Source organism: Lotus japonicus, chromosome 3, assembly GCF_012489685.1.
Source record: "Lotus japonicus ecotype B-129 chromosome 3, LjGifu_v1.2".
Lineage (NCBI taxonomy): Eukaryota > Viridiplantae > Streptophyta > Magnoliopsida > Fabales > Fabaceae > Lotus > Lotus japonicus.
In genome coordinates this window covers 92,583,200-92,600,827 of record NC_080043.1, presented here as the reverse complement: position 1 = coordinate 92,600,827, position 17,628 = coordinate 92,583,200, and the positions used below count along the sequence as shown (strand labels likewise).

At 35.4% G+C, this 17,628-nt stretch overlaps 3 protein-coding genes across 4 annotated transcripts; 2 read left to right on the top strand and 1 right to left on the bottom strand.

The window, feature by feature from the left end:
* Nucleotides 1-2,863: 2,863 nt before the first annotated feature.
* LOC130747477 (protein RADIALIS-like 4) lies at nt 2,864-4,747 on the top strand. Its single transcript, XM_057600426.1, has 2 exons — nt 2,864-3,319; nt 4,526-4,747. Exons 1-2 carry the CDS (start codon nt 3,045-3,047, stop codon nt 4,551-4,553), a joined length of 303 nt encoding a protein of 100 aa, XP_057456409.1. The 5' UTR covers nt 2,864-3,044; the 3' UTR covers nt 4,554-4,747.
* A 676-nt stretch (nt 4,748-5,423) lies between these two features.
* On the bottom strand, nt 5,424-13,896 carry LOC130747474 (probable methylenetetrahydrofolate reductase (NADH)). 2 transcript variants are annotated; one of them, XM_057600422.1, is made up of 13 exons: nt 13,757-13,896; nt 13,182-13,310; nt 12,613-13,037; nt 11,846-11,906; nt 11,656-11,738; nt 11,271-11,444; nt 9,258-9,431; nt 8,815-8,915; nt 8,606-8,717; nt 7,566-7,646; nt 7,295-7,472; nt 5,959-6,293; nt 5,424-5,842 (listed from the first exon to the last, which is right to left on the bottom strand). In XM_057600422.1, exons 3-13 carry the CDS (start codon nt 13,018-13,020, stop codon nt 5,759-5,761), a joined length of 1,791 nt encoding a protein of 596 aa, XP_057456405.1. In that variant the 5' UTR covers nt 13,021-13,037; nt 13,182-13,310; nt 13,757-13,896; the 3' UTR covers nt 5,424-5,758. The 2 variants fall into 2 exon arrangements, with proteins under 2 accessions (XP_057456405.1, XP_057456406.1); XM_057600423.1 differs by lacking the exon at nt 13,182-13,310 and having other exon boundaries at nt 13,757-13,888.
* On the top strand, nt 13,696-15,830 carry LOC130747476 (cysteine protease RD19A-like). The gene is made up of 3 exons (XM_057600425.1): nt 13,696-14,329; nt 14,844-15,090; nt 15,245-15,830. The coding sequence occupies exons 1-3, from the start codon at nt 13,772-13,774 to the stop codon at nt 15,520-15,522; spliced, it is 1,083 nt and encodes a 360-aa protein (XP_057456408.1). The 5' UTR covers nt 13,696-13,771; the 3' UTR covers nt 15,523-15,830.
* Nucleotides 15,831-17,628: the final 1,798 nt, after the last annotated feature.

Sequence of the window (17,628 nt, the reverse complement as noted above, 5' to 3'; positions counted from 1 at the left end):
TTTATAATTAAAAAAAATAACTAGTATTTTGGTGAAAAAGAAGAAAAAATAACAAAAAATACTCTTTTTTTGGTCATTATAACAAAAAAGACTAGAAAGTGAGCTTTCACTATAGCATCGGTCCCAGCCCATGCATTGAAGTTAACTAGTTTTATCTTTGATTATCTTTCCCAAGTTTTTCAATTTTTGTTTTCTTTCATGTTGTGCATATATAAGTGGGCCGTAAAAACCATGATAAACATGCTGTATTCTTTAATCTTGACCCACTCTTTGATCTTGGCCTATAATATTAAATTACTGTCGGTCGTCACATAATTAAATGGTTAAGATTTTAACATCTCACTCCCACATAAAATAACCTCACTATTTAAAATTTTAGGTTAATTTGAACTATCAGGGATCCCATGTTAAATCATCAAATAAGTCTCAATTTAACTCAATTTTTTTAGGAGAATGTCAAACACAGCTCACAACAGTATCAAAATCAAGTGGAATGACTGAACTTTCATTGCTCAACCCTCGCATCTCATGGAAAAGCACCCTATCTTTAGGGAACAATTTAAGCCTCAAATACGTTATCAACGCCAACCTACCTTTTTATTTGAAACTCAATCTTGTTCTTTTTCCACTACTAGACTATAACTCCACACCAAGTTGTGCAAAGAAAAACAAATATTATCACCTAAGAAGCAAGAGCTAGCTACGTGATCAGATGATGTGATTCTAAATTAAATTGGTTGGTCCCCAAAATGGGAACCTTTATCTACTCATCACCTAGTCGCATAAATAAAGAACACCTTCTCTATACTTTGCAACAATTAGTACTCTTATCTATCTATCTCTTAAGATTCTCTTTGAAATTTCATTAGAGATTGCACGGACCAGGTGTGAGTGGTGAACTTCTGAGTTCCCTTTTGTGACCTTTGATATTAACAACCCCAAGGTTCTGGGCCCTTGGTCCTTGATGAGCAACGTAGACACCCAATTTATGACTGAACCTACATGTTTCAAATTTTAGAGTCTTTTGGGACCTCAGCAAGTTAGGACCACTCCACCGTAGTAGATAATTCCATTAAAGGAATAACACCTAATTCATCATGAATAGAACTTTTCCAAGGTTTTAATTTGTTTGAAAAAGTGCTAGGTGGGTGGAGAGGACTGAATTCTTAATTAAAATATTTTTTAATTTAAACAATATGTATATTCTAGTGACACATTCTTGTTCGAGTGGGGTAAGATCATTGTGGGCGCAAAACTTTTCCTTAAAAATATTTAATGCAGTTGCATTTACTAAAACACACAAAAAATTAGCATAATTAACTAGCTAAGCAAACCTGTCTTTGAAAAAAGTTTGCATATCATCTATTCTACAATTTTATTTGCCCTGCAACAATATGTATGATACTCACATATTTTAATTTGTGTCTCTACTACACCATAACTCTTAGACATAAATTTCTGCATCACTTCAGGCGTAGACTATACACACACAAATTAACATAGATTATGGTGCAAACGATTGCAAGATTTAAAGATACAGTAGCAATTTGCACAACTTATGTAAGTTTGGATGGTTAATAGAGAGTGGAATAGAATGTAATGACATGATGCAGAATCAAATAAAATGGATATTATATGGAATATAATGATGAAATCAAGAAAAAGACTTGTTTCATCTAATTTCACCCAAATTAGAAAAGAAGAAAAAGTGGGATATTAGGTGGAATAAGATAGAAACCATTTCATCAGTTTGATGCAATTGAAAAAACACGCATCCCGACACATCAATAAAAGAACCGAGATTTTTGAAACGTCAATTCAAACGTAGAATTTCATTGAGTTCAACAAAAATCCAAACATATACTTCACCATATGACGACCTTTGTTATCCACCCTATTCCAAGTCTTTCCATCAATTATGAAACTTGTGATGTGAATTCAAGTAAAATAAGGGATACCCCTCATACCCAACCAGAGAAAAGATCAAGCCAGTAGGTCCAGTTAAAATCCTAGCACCAAAGCATGCAGAAGAAACAAACAATTTGGTGTGGTGACATCATAGTACAGGTTTCAGGTAGCCAGCTACTACCACCCTTGGAATGTTGCTCTGGGTAAAGATTGAAAACCCCAATTCCAAAGATCTATACAATAATAAAGTAATTCTGCATGCTAAGGCTCAGTAAATTTAACCCTTTCCCAGTACTACTGGCAGATTCTTGCCATTCCAACAAATTATGTCAGTGATGACTGATTTTGAGATACTTGATGATAAGCACTTATCTCTGATGCCAAAGATTTGAGTCTAACTTGAGTGCCATACCAACCAAAAATCAACAAAACAGTCTCTAATCCAATCAAATTACTTGATGCACACTGATTTCAATTCAAAATTCAGGTAATTTCTGCCACCTTGGCTTGCTTCATGACATGCAGGTGCAGTTGAAGGGTCTAAATTGAAGCTATAGTTCAGATACTGATCCTGGTCCTGGGCTAATTGAGATAAAGGGTCTAAATATTAGGCCATGACAGATATTAATGAGCTTTGAAACTAGCATTTTAGTGGTTACCCTAATTTTGATTACAACAAAGTTGATTACATATAACATACTTAAACTAGTTGAAGTTAAGTTTGTAAAGTTCTTAAGTATGAATAAGTTCCACCAAATATGCAAATCAAATCTTCAGTTGGAACCAGGTTCATTTGAAACTGATTCCCTCTGGCTCTATTCAGTACCAAATAAAATCCTCTTGTCCTGCTTCATTTCGTGGTTCCAAAGAATACAGGTCACTAGATCTTCCAACTTTTGGCAATTCAGATTCCAAAAACCAGCTACAACCCACTATCCTCACCAATATATAAGCACATCACAAATGCATTTTCTTACACAACCTACCTTTCAACCAAAAAAAATACTCATTGTTCTTTTTCCCTTACCATCAATCTTTCACATTCTTCTATAACTAGCAACCTAAAAAATTACACTCTCTTTTAGGCTCTTACCATCCAACAAATTAGCTATTTAGAGAGTAAATTAAGATTAGTCATGGCCTCAAGCTCTCTCAGCAAACAAAAGCCTTGTGACTCAGCTTGGACACCAAAACAAAACAAGCTGTTTGAAAAGGCGCTTGCGAAATATGACAAGGACACCCCGGACCGGTGGCAGAATGTAGCCAAAGCAGTAGGTGGAAAATCGGTGGATGAAGTGAAGAAACACTATGAGATCCTCCTGGAGGATCTCAGACACATAGAGTCTGGCCATGTTCCCATTCCCAATTACAAGTCCACGCCAAGAAGCATCAATGTGGATGAAGAAGAGAGGTAATTGCAATGCTTCCAAAGAAAACTGATATTTCCTTTCTATCTTTCCATCTATATACCATTAACTAACTACTTTTTTCACAATCCCTTCTAAATTCTCATCTTTCTCACCCTTGCATTGTTCCATTCATGGTCCTTTTTTAATAGCTATCTATACTTTTGTATAAACTCCAATGTGAGCACCAAGAAATGGTTAGTTCATGTGGTACATGTCTAGTTCCCCTTAAGCAATATGTCGGATTCGAGTTCTATAAATGGACAAAAAAAAACCTCTGGGAATCTAGTTTCACCAAGATGTGAATGTTTTGGTTTTGAACATGATTGACTTATGTGAAGAATATATGTGCTTCACCCCCCCCAAAAAAAAAAAGTCCAATGTGAGCCAACAATATTGCAAAACTGCATTTGATATGAATTTTCATGTTAAGGTAGAAAAGAAGTTGCTGCTAAAAACTTCTGCAGCATTATTGTGAAACTAGATAGTATATAGAAAGAACATCAGTCTAGTAACTAAAACTAATAGTATTTTTTGTCAAATTTGAATATTTACATGTGTAGCTTTACTAGTTCTGGAGGTTAAATTGCATGAGCCAGGGGAAAATTATATGGTAGTAAAACACCATTTTCTTGTAACCAAGAGACATGCACGTTTCTTGTTATGCACCACAAATTTCAATTTCAAATCTCTAAACTCAAAAATTGTCTACTTACCTATTCAATGTCAATCTAACAAATGCTAAATTAGGTGTAACTGCTTTCTCTTTAAACAATTTTATGTCAAACTGTTTTTGAAATTTGTGCAGGGCCGGCCCAAGGGCCAAGCCACCCAAGCAAGGGCTTTAGGCCTCCAAATTTTGCTTATATTACCAAATAAAAAAAGGCCTCCAAATTTTTCTTACTAAGTAAAAAAGGCCTCAAAAATTTTAATAAATAAAGATTTCTTTAGATAAAAATGCCTCACTTTTAAAGTTTGCTTTAGGCTTCATTTAGTATTGGGCCGGCCCTGAATTTGTGGCAAAGAGTGTTGTATAATCACTGGTGTAAGTCATGCTACAAATATCTTGTTACACTGCAGAATTACTATAATCCCTCATCAGACATTGAAATATTCAATCTGAAGTCATTATTCAAAATTCTGTTACAACTTACAACAACATTGCTTATATACACATGTGTTCATTTTTATTTTATTTTTTGTTGCTCCAGGCTTCTGAAGTATCTTAAGCTGAATTGATTCGAAGCAATACCTGTGCTATCATCAACTATCGGCAGCAGCATCTATGTGGTTTTCCATGATGAATCTGCAGAAATATCTTCCTCTCTTTATGAGTCTCTCTTTATTCCATTTCCTGTCATTGTAATTTAGGTCATTTCAAATTTTGAATTAATAATCTTATTCTTGAAATAGTATCAGTATCAAGTTCTTAACCACAATATTCTGCCGTTTAAACTTTTTTTTTACACCCTTTAATGTCAAGAACAAGAACATACACAATAAGAGAGGGAGGGAGATTTATGTTTTAAATTTTCAATTCAAACACTTAAAAATATTATCATTTCTACTGGAACGTAGATTTGGACAAAAACTCAAATCAAATTTGGCTTCCAAGAACCTAACGTGACCACGATTTTGGAGACTTGCAATGCTAAAATTGAAGCCAATACCAAACAAAACATAAGATATACTACAAAACAAGTAGCGCCATAAGCCGGCAAATTGTGGTACATGTTGGGAAGGAAATATGTCATATTCCTATGACCTATAGATCTATCCAGCTCGGACAAAGACGTGACTCAGACATAGAAAATAGTAACAAGTATGGCAGACATATTTAAGCAAAGTTCAGTCTAGCTTAAACCTATTTCCACCCGGATGGGCTTTTGCTTGAAATTCACTTCAAGCACAAAAAATAAACCAATATTTGAAAGCGTCATTAGCTATTAAAGTAAAATATTTAGGGACGGCCTCAACGCCAACGTTAATTTCAACTCTTTAGTGTCGGCTTTATCAACGCAAAATGTTCATAAACAATGTTGCCAAAAGGATCGAATAGCAAATTAAAATATATGTGCTTCAATTGTTGAAAAGAAAAGATTTTAAAAATAATCAATTGGTTAATAGTATTGAACTACTTGCTTTAACGGATGGAGTATAAAGTTGATATTTGTACACTCTAATTTGAAGAATGATAAAACTATAGGCATTATTTTTTTGATTGTGGAAGGTAAGGAATAAGGATGGTATGTATTCTGCAAACAATAAGTGCGGTAAATTTGGGTGGTGAGGGAATGTGTGAGGATGGTACTAAAATTATCGTCCTAAAACTATCTATGTGATCTGATCCATACTACTGATTTTCATATCGTTACACGAAAAAATAACATAATAAGAAAAAACTTGACCAACAGAACGGGTCGTACTGTATTAAGAAGCTAATATCAGAAATCTGCAAACACGCCGAAAAGATCACCATTGATGTAATCATTGTCCACCAAGCTTACCAAGAAATAGCTTCCCCCCACCTGTGACACAAAAGAGAAAGAATTGTCAAAGCAAAAACATCACTGGCATTCACAATACATGGTATTTTAATTTAAAAGACGGTAATGTGCAAGGTTTTCGGGGTTCAAAAACTAACCTCTTCAACCAATTTCCTCGATGAATCACCCTCAGGGTACAAGCACGCCCATCCTCTTGACCAAATTTCAAATGCTTCATCCTTCCATACATTGAAGCTGACAGGATCAACAATGGTCGGTTGTATAATCTCCTTGGCTGGGAAGACCGCCCATGTCACAGCATTCACATCAGTTTGGCTCACATTAGATTTCCAACTCCCTTCTTTATTCACAGCCATGTATGTTAGAGATGGCCAATCCTTGCATTTATCAACAAATTTATCCAGCTTTTCATTAGAGCAGAAGAACTCTACATATGCCTTCTGATAAACATACCCACCAGGTCCACCCCAGCCTAGGCCAACATAAAACAAAGGATTTAGTGCATCTCATGTTCATCTATACCTCAATCATAATTGCACTGGACATTCTCATCAGGAAATCTCGATATTACATTCTGTCTCCCGATGATGTTTTCAGAACATTTCATTTTTCATTTTACATAAAAGTGAATGCAACATAAAGTATCACATTTAATGTAATGTACCTTCTACCTAAAAAAGGGGCAGAAGTTATTAAAAAAAGTAATTATAGGGGAAATTACGAGCACAAGTGTTGTTTGTGTTACCAACTTACCATACTAGCTTGTGATTATTAATTACCACAGCTTATCTGATTTAGCAGACCAGAACACAAGTAGCTCAGCACTGGGATAAACAGTTTTCATATTTCATTGCAACTAAAAATCCCTGATTTCATGCATTGAATTCAATATGATAACATGGATGTCCTTATCTGGTCTAGGCTCATCGTTTAATCTTAAGGTGAACAAAGGCAAGGCAAATAATCAGACAGCTAATATGGGCTAATGTGCCTAATCATTGGGTTAGGCAATGATTATACCATTTAAACTAGCTGTAAGTAACACATACCAATAGAACAGTTAAAATTATAATTGTCTAGACTTTGGAGAAGAGACAGGGAACTCTGGCTGTTCATAGTTCCACTCAGTCCTGTTATTAATTAATGACAACCTAGAACCTTTGCCTCTTGACCAGTGTTGAAAATGGATGGCAGAATATGGTGGAAAGCCAAAAACAGGCCATATTTTAAAAACACTGATAGCGGTTATGGCAGAATATCAGCCCTGGAGGCTTCCTGGAATTCTGCTATGACACCGCCATGGCCGATATTTGACAACACTGCTCTTGACATATTCCAAAATGTGCTCCTTTAGAAATATTTCAATGTCTAACTTGTGCGAGAAGGTTAGTACAAATTAGAATGGTCTAATCCTACATTCAGGAAAAGAAAATAATCCATGTATGGACACAAATCAATATCTTTTACACCCACCTACAGTAGGAGAATCTGACTGTTCCCCATTAACTGCTGGCTGGCTATTGATGGTCAGGAAGCCCTTCATGTTAATCTTCTCCAGCAGCTCATTTATGATCCTTGTTTCTGGTTGAAGACCATCTAGGTCTGACCAAGGACTGCTTCTCAACCTTCCCAGACAATACAATTTGAATCTCTGATATATAACAATTAGCACAAATTTATTCATGCTAAGTCAATGCTTTTTGTCCAAGAAACTGTAGCAATACTGCAAGTACAGTAACCCTACCACATAAATATCTTCAATGCTTCTCAAGGGAACTGCCCATTCTTCAGTAAGCTTCTTATCCCGTGCACGTGGCCGCATGAACTGTAAGAAAGAAATGATTAGTTAACAGGAGTGTAAGAATTACAAAACTTATCAATTTCTGAAAGGCGTTAAGTGTTGGGGATATAGGGGAGCCAAAGCAATGAGCCAACAAAGAAGACCACAAGAGAACCGAACACCACATATTTACCAAAACCTTAAGCCATTGGTTATGCAGGTCTTATCTCTTATATAGTCTTCAACAATTCCATTCTTAAACAACAAGGCACACCAAACTCACACCTGAAAACCTAACAAACCCCCCTCAAGTGTGATGCGAGTCATCACCACATGACAATGCTCCTTGTCCCATTCTTCAGTAAGTTTCTTCAATGCTTCTTGTCTCGTTCTTTAGTAAGCTCCCCTCAAATAGGATTATCTTCAAGTACAAACGCACAATGAAATAATGTCAAAGAGTCAAACACTCAACAATGTAGGCTCCACAAACATGGGAAGGGACCAGACAATGAGCCAAACACTCTGCTCCACAAATCGGTCCAAATCCCATAAAATTAACCACCGTGTCCAAGGTTAGACTTGAGAACCAAACCATCGGTTCTGATACCACTATTGGGGAAATAGGGGGAGGCAAAACAAAAGAATCTGCACTTGGGCCAACAAAGAAGACTAATAAGAGAACCAAACACCGCATCTTTACCCAAAACCTTAAAGCATTGGGTATGTGGGTCTTATCTCTTGTGTAGTCTTCGACTAGTCCATTCTTAAACAATGTGAGACTCCAAACTCACTTGAAAACCCAACATTAAGGTAGAGTGTTTCATTCTTCTTCCTTGCTTTCTGTTTGTATTCTTGTTATCATTCACAAAGTTATTAGATTGTGCATATGCCTTTGTTATGATATTCTATTCATATTTGCAAAACTAAATAGTTTCATGTAAAACAGTGAAAGAAAATCAGAGCATAATATCAACAGGTTAAAAAAGTTAATTGATTGTATGCACCTGATAATCAGTTAATGCACCATATGATGGGTTGCCAGAATCACCCCAGCGCCCATGTGGGTACTGATCCCATCCTATGGTCCTTGAGATGTAGCTTTTTGGACGATTTGCCCTATGATAGTTGGATACAAAAGTAAGATCTTCTTCAAACAAACAAATACCCCTCTTATACTTCGGAACAAGACATAGCAATTGCAAAGTTAACATACCAAAAGATTGGACGAACATCTTCTCTGACACGGAAAACATTTGTAGGGCGTCTCCAAGGTAAGGACCTAGAAATTTTGGACTCTTCAATTAAGCCAAGGCTCTGCAAGCAATAACATTGTATCAATTTTCAAAAATGTGAAGTCTTGCCAAAGTAAGATTAAAAATACATGAGATATAAAACTATTCAGGTGCTTTCACACCCAATAACATAAGCTTTTGGGATATGACCAACTATAACTACTAGAATTGAATCATTGCCATATCTATTTTTCTAATAAAAACATTCCTTTCTACACAAGATAAGCGGGTCTCAGCAGTGTCAATGTTTCAAGACCAATGGAGGGGGAACTTTAGATATAAAAGATTAATGTGCATCCATCCTATAACTGAAAGATTTTGGAATATTTCACAACCTAGAATATCACATCAAATAGGAGACTACCGTTAGTATCGCCAATGCTGATTTCTCCATATTTAGCGTATAAAGATGCAATGTCTTAATTCCATGAGCTAAAATTTTTCTGCACATTTCAGTTCCCAGGTGAATTCCATAAAGCTTAACAGCTTCTTCATTATCCTTGATAGGCTCTAAAGCAGCCATAATCTCAGCAGGTATCTACATTATTTCATTAAAAAACGAAAAAATATATTAGAATCCATGATACTTGACTAACAAAACAACTTGGTAAAGAAGTAAACGTATAACAGACGTATGTTGTGTGAGCACTTTCCTTGACAACCTTATGTTATGTCTAGTTTCAAGCATTGATAGGAAATGATATTCATCTTTTGAAAAGTATTAATGTGTCCAAGATTATAATATTTCAAAAGTAGCAATTATATGATTTCATAATTGCTATTATCAAGCATCTACAGTTACCTATCTGCAGATTATTCCATCAGCTGAAAACAAAATGCAAAGCCTCTTGTAAAAATGTCATAACATGTAAGAGATCATAGAATAACATTTTATTTATTTTACATTCAATGACCTTCACCAATTGAAATACAAGAGCAAACAAGCATACATAAACTGAAATTTATAACAAATTAATGAACACTTCGCCATAAATGGGAAATAAAGTGTAACTTATCATCATAACAGTAGCCAATGGTTTAAGCATGGATTCTTTAATATAGAACAAGAGGAAGGACCAAAAGAGGCAAAATAAGTATTAAAAGGATTGGATGTATAAGAACTGGAACCTTTTCTAAAAAAGAATGAGTTTATTAAAAGAATAGAACAAGACAGAATGAAAGGATATGACACATTACTAAGACAGAAAGAAAAAACAAAAAACTTATATTAAAAGAAAAGTCAATATAAGTCAAAATTCATTTTGGATCCTACACGACTTATTTGGTGATTGATGGACCTCAACACAATGGCCATCCAATTGAAGTAACCCATGATAAGAGTGGAGGAATAAGGATAGTTTAGGAAGTGGAGTTGATAATTCTGTTAGGCATGTCTCTACCAGAAGAAACACTTGGCAGCAGACTATTGGATTGAATGGTCCAAAAATCATAGGAGGGGACATGAATAATTTTGCAGATATGGGGCAAATGGAGGGTGGTACAAGGAGAAGATCATCATTGTGTAATTTTGCGTAGCTGAGGTCAAGGGGCAGAGAAAGCACTGCTTCTCTGATATCTTTCTTTCACCTTGCTCTTGAATCAGCTAACAGCAAGATTGTTCAAGAAGGCTTGAGTTCATGCTAAATTCCTAATAACTTCACTTTTTATCTTTTCTCTTATTTGAGAAATGACAGATGTTTTCCCCATTAAATAAATACAAAAACAACAACCAAGCATTTTCCTACTAGGTGAGATCGGCTATATGGATCATACATTCATACTACACCAAATTGACTAAATTATCTACAATAATTTTCCCCTAACACTAGGTGAACTGCATTTGGGAAGATACTCAAAAGAGAGTTATTTAGCATGTAGTAATCATTGACACAGTTAAATGCACCAAAACTGTATGTCCAAATCTTCTGCAAATGAAGAAAGGAAAATCAGTGAATAAAAGACAGTGAAATAAAAAATGAGCCTCTACATGGAACAGTTTATACATAATCATACAATTTTAACTAATGACTCACATCAGAGAACAAATTCGAAGCAACCAAGCTACACATGTGAAATATTTGAATTTCTTTTTTAAAATCTGATAACTTCAAGTACAACGAGCACACATAACAGACATCAATGCAGTAGGTTAATACCCTAGTAGTCAACAATAAACTTTGCATGCACCTATCTAACTGCAAGTAAAATTTTACATGACAATGTAATTTTTATGCACTTTCTGAAGTTTGATTAATATTAATGTTCAACTTTCAAAGGGCACAACCGAGTTTTTCTTCCAGCTTGCATGTAGACAAGGATAGCAATATCAAACCTTGAGAATATTTAACACAAGAAGTTCTATACAAGTTTTTCTTACCTTTGTCTTACAAAAACCAGTCATGCGGATAAAGCCCTTGTAATTATTAATGGGCATAATGCCTGGCACTATAGGACAAGTTATTCCAATTTGGAGGCAGTCATTCACAAATTTGAGGAATATATCCGTATCATAAAATAACTGAGTGACAATCAGATCTGCTCCGGCATCAACCTATAAAAATAACATATACTTAGAAAAGGAAGCAAAAGACAACAGAAAGATAAACAACATATTCCCTACCCTACAACATCCCCCTTGCCTCCAGGCCACCCCTACGTGTTAACTTTTTCTTGTGTCCTACTTGTTTAAGCAGGATAGTAACAGACAATGGATAGAACTTTTTAGGCAAAATATGGGTGGATTCTGATTTAGTGACAGAGACCTTGCTCTTCAGGTAAGTAAGTTCATTTTGATAAGCTTCTGTTGTAGCCACCCCATCACTCCCTATAGCATCCGGATGTGCCTCTGAAGACAATATATTATAAGGGTAAATGACTGTGGAAAGAGGAGCAGAAAAGTAAATGATAGAAAGTGATAACAAAGTTGAAAGGAATGGTAAGAAAAGCATGAACCTGGATAACCAGCAACTGTAATGCCAAAGTAGTCACCATATTTGGCTCTGATATGTTTCACCTGCAAAAAACATCAGCATTCACAAAGTCAAGACTCAAGACCAGACAAGTGACCTAACAACTTCTACAACTAGTGCCAAATTTTATGACCTAAGCTTCAGGTTTTATCAGCGGCAAGGATGGAATATAATGTACCATATTTTTTTGGAAAATTCTGTCTTCAAATTTGAAAGTTTGTTTAAGAAAAGGTATACTATTCTTTGCATTTTCAGTTTTTTATTATTTTCCTAGTGAAGTAAAAACATCTTCTCAGTAGGAGGAAAATAACATTTCCTTCCTCGGATAAGTCCTCGGGCACAATAAATCAGACACTGAAAAGTTATAAGAATAACAGATTACAAATGAACAGGCTTTCACAACACAGGTTTCCATGAAAATGTTTTCTATGAAAATAGCTTGAACAATTATTTTTTTTATACCAAACTCAGGCTATTCTCCATGAAATAAATGAAGTCCAAGAACTACAAAGCTGAAGTAAAATAGAGCATGAGCTAAGGCCTGATATCATATAATGATACCAGCCAAAGCTGGCAAAAGTATAATTATCCTGCTAGAAACTGGTTCCTATAAGCAGAGTGGTTTGGTACCCTTCAAGCTATTCATGCTATTGCAATTTAAAAAATTTAAATACTCAAAGATACATGGCACAAACAATAAGACAAAAATTATGAGTTCAGCAAAAAAATAGAAAATTGCAAGACAGGTACCAGATCCCGTGCGCAGGCAAAGCCACCTTCTGTCTGGACAAATTTGTCCTGACCATGTGGGGGATCGCCTCGAAGAGCAAGCACGTTCTGGAGGCCATTGGACTTGATTGTCTGGAGTGCATTGTCAATCTTCTCAACAGGCATGTTGGTGCAGGTGAGGTGCATCATGGTTTCCACACACACAATGTTCTGCATCTTGTTGGCAATTTCCAAAGTTACATCAGCGGTTGATCCTCCAGCACCCCAAGTGATATCACAAAATGAAGGATTGTGGGCCACCATGCGGTCCATCCTCTCAAACAGATTATCTACCCCATCTTCAGTCTTAGGTGGGAAGAACTCAAATGAGAACACAACTCTATCTGGATCAGCCGCTGCAGCTGCTCTTACTTTCTCTATCACCTTCATTTTGTTCTGATTTTATCCTGTCACCAACCAATAATACATTAGTAGAACAATTAAATCCAACAGTTAACTACTCAATTCAATTCATAAAAACATTATATCAAATCCAGAAAATTTTAGGTTCTATATCAGATACATGAACATCTATGATCTAAGTAATGTACCTATCTATCTATAACTGTAAATAAACAAAGGAAGGAAATAAAACAAGAGGCACGGCGAGGAGGAACGGTTGACCGGAACAGGCTCATTGATAGGAGGAGCTTTTCTCACGAGCGACAGTGTTGGAGTTTCTGTTTGGAGAAAAGAAAACCTGATTTAATTTTAACCATTAGATTAATCTAACACCTGAAATTGACTTAGCAGTATATAATTATTATAATTTTAAGATCGGATTTTTCTGGACCAGAAGATAGGTCTAACGGCCAATCTAAAACTAATTAACAACCTTAACTGCCTAACTGTCATTCAACTCCAAAGTAAGGTAACTCATCAACACTTTTCGATTTTAAATTTCATCATCAAAATCAATTTCAATATATCATCATATCATAACTAACAATATTACAATAACATTCCTTATCTTATCTCCTTAGAAATCGTCATCATAGTTTTATGAATCTTCACATTCATTATAAATACTAGGATTGTTATTGTTGAGCATGCCACTATCACATTCTCATTCTCATACTCATTCATATTCATTCCTTTCTCATTCTTAGCCTAACCCTTACGTTACCTTAGTTTTCTCAACATGGTTGATCATCGGATTCTTTTCCTCATGTTTGTGTTCTTCCTCTTCTTCTCCGTTGTCTCCTCCGACGGCGGCGTCGACCCGCTGATCCGTCAAGTGGTCGACGGCGAGGGTTTGGGGGCGGAACACCACTTTTTGGAGTTTAAGCGTCGGTTCAGGAAGGTGTACGTTTCTGAAGAAGAGCGCGGTTACAGGTTCAATGTGTTCAAGTCTAACATGCACCGAGCACGCCGCCACCAGCTGTTGGACCCGTCTGCGGTTCACGGCGTGACGCGGTTCTCTGATCTGACGCCGATGGAGTTCCGCCACAGTGTTTTGGGCCTCAGAGGAGTAAGTTTGCCTTCTGATGCAGACAGCGCTCCCATTCTTCCGACTGATAATCTTCCGAAGGATTTTGATTGGAGAGAGCACGGTGCGGTTACCCCTGTCAAGAATCAGGGTTCATGTGGATCTTGCTGGAGTTTTAGTGCAACTGGGGCACTTGAAGGTGCTCACTTTCTCTCTACTGGGGAACTTGTCAGTCTTAGCGAGCAACAGCTTGTAGATTGTGATCACCAGGTTTGTTCTGTTTCTTTCTTTTGCTATCACCATGCATAAACTTCAATTGATGGTTTCCTCTGTATTGTACAATTGTTCAATGGTTATGGTTACTGTTTTTGGAGATTCTTACTGACCAAGTGCTATTGCAATAAGTGTGTTTGGGACCTTAAACTCAATTCTCATTGGCTAAAATCACTTTTAGGTGGTTATACAAATTTGACAATTGATTATTTTAGTTCCAAAATCACTTTTACTTGAAAAATCACTTTTATAGCTAGGTATATCGTGTAATTTCATATCTGGATTTCACAAGAAAATCACTTTTCCCATAATATTCTTCAAACTTCAATTACTTCACAATATTCAACTAATCAATTTCATCAAAATCAATTTTATCCAAAAATCAACTCTGACAACAGTGGTCCAAATATGAATTTATAGCAACTCAATATATGTGCAAATGTGGATTCCTTAATTAGCAGTTGTTCCTTGCATATTATGTTGTCTAAACCAGGCCCATTTACATGTGCAGTGTGATCCAGAAGAAGCAGGTTCTTGTGACTCTGGCTGCAAAGGTGGATTGATGAATAGTGCTTTTGAGTACATCCTTAACAATGGTGGAGTCATGCGAGAGGAAGACTATCCTTACTCTGGTACTGCAGGTGGGACTTGCAAGTTTGATCAAACAAAGATTGCAGCATCGGTGGCAAACTTCAGTGTTGTCTCACGTGATGAAGATCAGATTGCTGCGAATCTTGTCAAAAACGGCCCTCTTGCCGGTAAGTACTAAGTTCATGTTTAGATACATAGTGAAAAATCATGGTGATCAAAAGTAATTTTCTCTTATCTTTTGCGATTGTCCACTGCATTTATTTGGAGCTATTTTTATAGAGTGGATGTTGATGACTGATAATCTTGTAACTTTGAATGCAGTGGCTATCAATGCAGTATATATGCAGACATATGTGGGTGGAGTGTCATGCCCATACGTATGTTCAAAGAAGCTGAATCATGGGGTCTTGTTGGTGGGATACGGTTCTGAAAGCTATGCACCAATTCGGATGAAGCAGAAGCCATATTGGATAATCAAAAATTCCTGGGGAGAGAATTGGGGAGAAAATGGATACTACAAGATTTGCAGAGGAAGGAATATCTGTGGAGTGGACTCTATGGTTTCAACTGTGGCTGCTCTTCATACCACTGGAAACTAATCACTAGGATTTTAACATGTACTTTGGTATTTTCAATGTTAATTTGTTTGATTATTCAAAAAAAAAATGTTAATTTGTTTGATTGTTTGTTTCTTGACAAGGTGAATGTACCAGTTTAGTTTGTTTTGGTAACTAAGCCCACTGGATTTGGGTTTGGAAGCCTCAAATGAATGTCAGGCCCAAGAAAACCACACTATGTAATGTCTTCGTATTAATCTTGTAATGATGTGCATTGACCAAAAACATAAATCTTGTAATGATGTGCCAAAGTGCCTTCTATGGGGGTGAATTGGCCTTATCCACACCACATTGCTCATGATAATCTAAAGTTATACACAAACTTACATCATTTATTTCTCTAAACTTAACCTACATATAGAATTTTAAGATAACTAATATTTATAGTGGATAAAAATATGAAAAGCAAACCGGAAAATGATTTTTTTTTTTGTCTTGGCCAAATATCATTGCAACCGATACAGTAAGCGTAGGAGAAAATGGTTTATAATTAAATAATATATTAAAAAAGGGAGGGGAAAGAAATAAAAAAAAATGAGAATACAATTTATTTTCGCGAGAATTAGAAAATGAATAAAGTAAAAAAAAAATTATAATCCATTTTTAAGTACATGATGATGATGATGATGAGATGATGACACCATGAATAGGTTGCTAATTATTATGGCTCTAAAATTTGGCTAATATGTCAAACAGTACTGGGACCCTCTGCATTTTTTTTAGTCTTGATGATCTGACCAATTAAAAGAAAATATTTTCTCTATCATTATCATATAATAAAGGCAAATTTTTGCTAACCAAATTTAAATAAGTAGTGTCCAAAGTGCAAGCTAGGGGTGTTCGCGGATTGGATTGGATCGGTTTTGGGGAGAAAAATTATCCGATCCGATCTCATCGGTTTTATGATTTTGTCATTCAATGGATTTTTTACTAAATTCAAATCCGAACCAATCCGATCCAATCTATAGCGGTTTGGATTGGATTGGATTGTTCGGTTTTTGTTTCACTTTTTTTACTTAAAAATTGTGTTGTATAAATTTAAAAAATATATAATATATGATAAATACAACGATACATAATTTATAGCATTAATATAACATTCATAAATTATAACATAGTCAACATATTTTTAAATTATGATTATAATTGTTTACTTTGATGCATGTATATAGTTCAAATAATTACTTGAACTGTTTTTATTAAAACGTAATTTTATAAATAAGCATGTGTGATATAATCAATATATATACAATAAATATGTACTATGTAAGTGTAAATGGAATGATATATGTATAACTAAAATTATACATATTTGTGAATGTTCGGTTTGGATTGGATTGGTTCGGTTTTGGAAATCAAATCCAAAATCCGATCCGATCCAATAAATAATTTCGGTTTTTTCAATTTTTAGTCCGTTCGGTTTTCGGTTTGATTGGATTTCGGTTTTTTTGATCGGTTTGTCGGTTTTGTTTGGATTGGTTCGGTTATGAACACCCCTAGTGCAAGCAATGCAGTTGCTTGAATTATGCTTAAATTTACCATCTACTCCCTCCGTTCCAAAATGTATGTTGTTTTAAGTTGTGTACATTGTTTAAGAGCTCATTAATTGATAATTTCTTTGATTAAAATACCCATATTTAAAGTTGTGTTATATTAAGGAGAGATAAATGTTATTATTGATTAAGTGGATAGTGAGAGTTGTGATAAGTGATAATTAAGAGATATAATATTAAATGAGGGTATATAAGAAAGAAAGAGAGAAAAAGTGCATTGATTTTGCAAAACAACTTATATTTTGAAATATGATATAAATTTTAAAATAACTTACATTTTGGAACGGAGGGAGTATATCAGTAGATTTTAGCCTTCTATTTATTGTTCTTTCTTTTGACATGCTAAAGTTTTTATAATTTGAAGTGCCAGATGAGGTCAATAATGTACTGTCCTGCAAGAAATTATTCTTGGATAGTTGGTATTTTCCTGTGTGTGTGTGTCACAGCCTCACAGGTTGATTCGCTGGTAATGTTAGAATTATAAATAGAGGTCTACGGTTTCTAGCCCATAGTTTGAAACTTAGAATTTATAATC

Excerpts from the sequence above, each read along its gene's own strand:
- LOC130747476 (XM_057600425.1), top strand. The coding sequence starts at position 13,772 with ATGGTTGATCATCGGATTCTTTTCCTCATGTTTGTGTTCTTCCTCTTC. Across the intron at positions 14,330-14,843 it reads TTGTAGATTGTGATCACCAG|TGTGATCCAGAAGAAGCAGG; the intron begins GTTTGTTCTGTT and ends TTACATGTGCAG. Across the intron at positions 15,091-15,244 it reads CAAAAACGGCCCTCTTGCCG|TGGCTATCAATGCAGTATAT; the intron begins GTAAGTACTAAG and ends CTTTGAATGCAG.
- LOC130747474 (XM_057600422.1), bottom strand. The coding sequence starts at position 13,020 with ATGAAGGTGATAGAGAAAGTAAGAGCAGCTGCAGCGGCTGATCCAGAT. Across the intron at positions 11,445-11,655 it reads TTACTTACCTGAAGAGCAAG|GTTGATGCCGGAGCAGATCT; the intron begins GTCTCTGTCACT and ends TTATTTTTATAG. Across the intron at positions 8,916-9,257 it reads CAGCATTGGCGATACTAACG|AGCCTTGGCTTAATTGAAGA; the intron begins GTAGTCTCCTAT and ends TATTGCTTGCAG.
- LOC130747477 (XM_057600426.1), top strand. The coding sequence starts at position 3,045 with ATGGCCTCAAGCTCTCTCAGCAAACAAAAGCCTTGTGACTCAGCTTGG. Across the intron at positions 3,320-4,525 it reads AATGTGGATGAAGAAGAGAG|GCTTCTGAAGTATCTTAAGC; the intron begins GTAATTGCAATG and ends TTGTTGCTCCAG.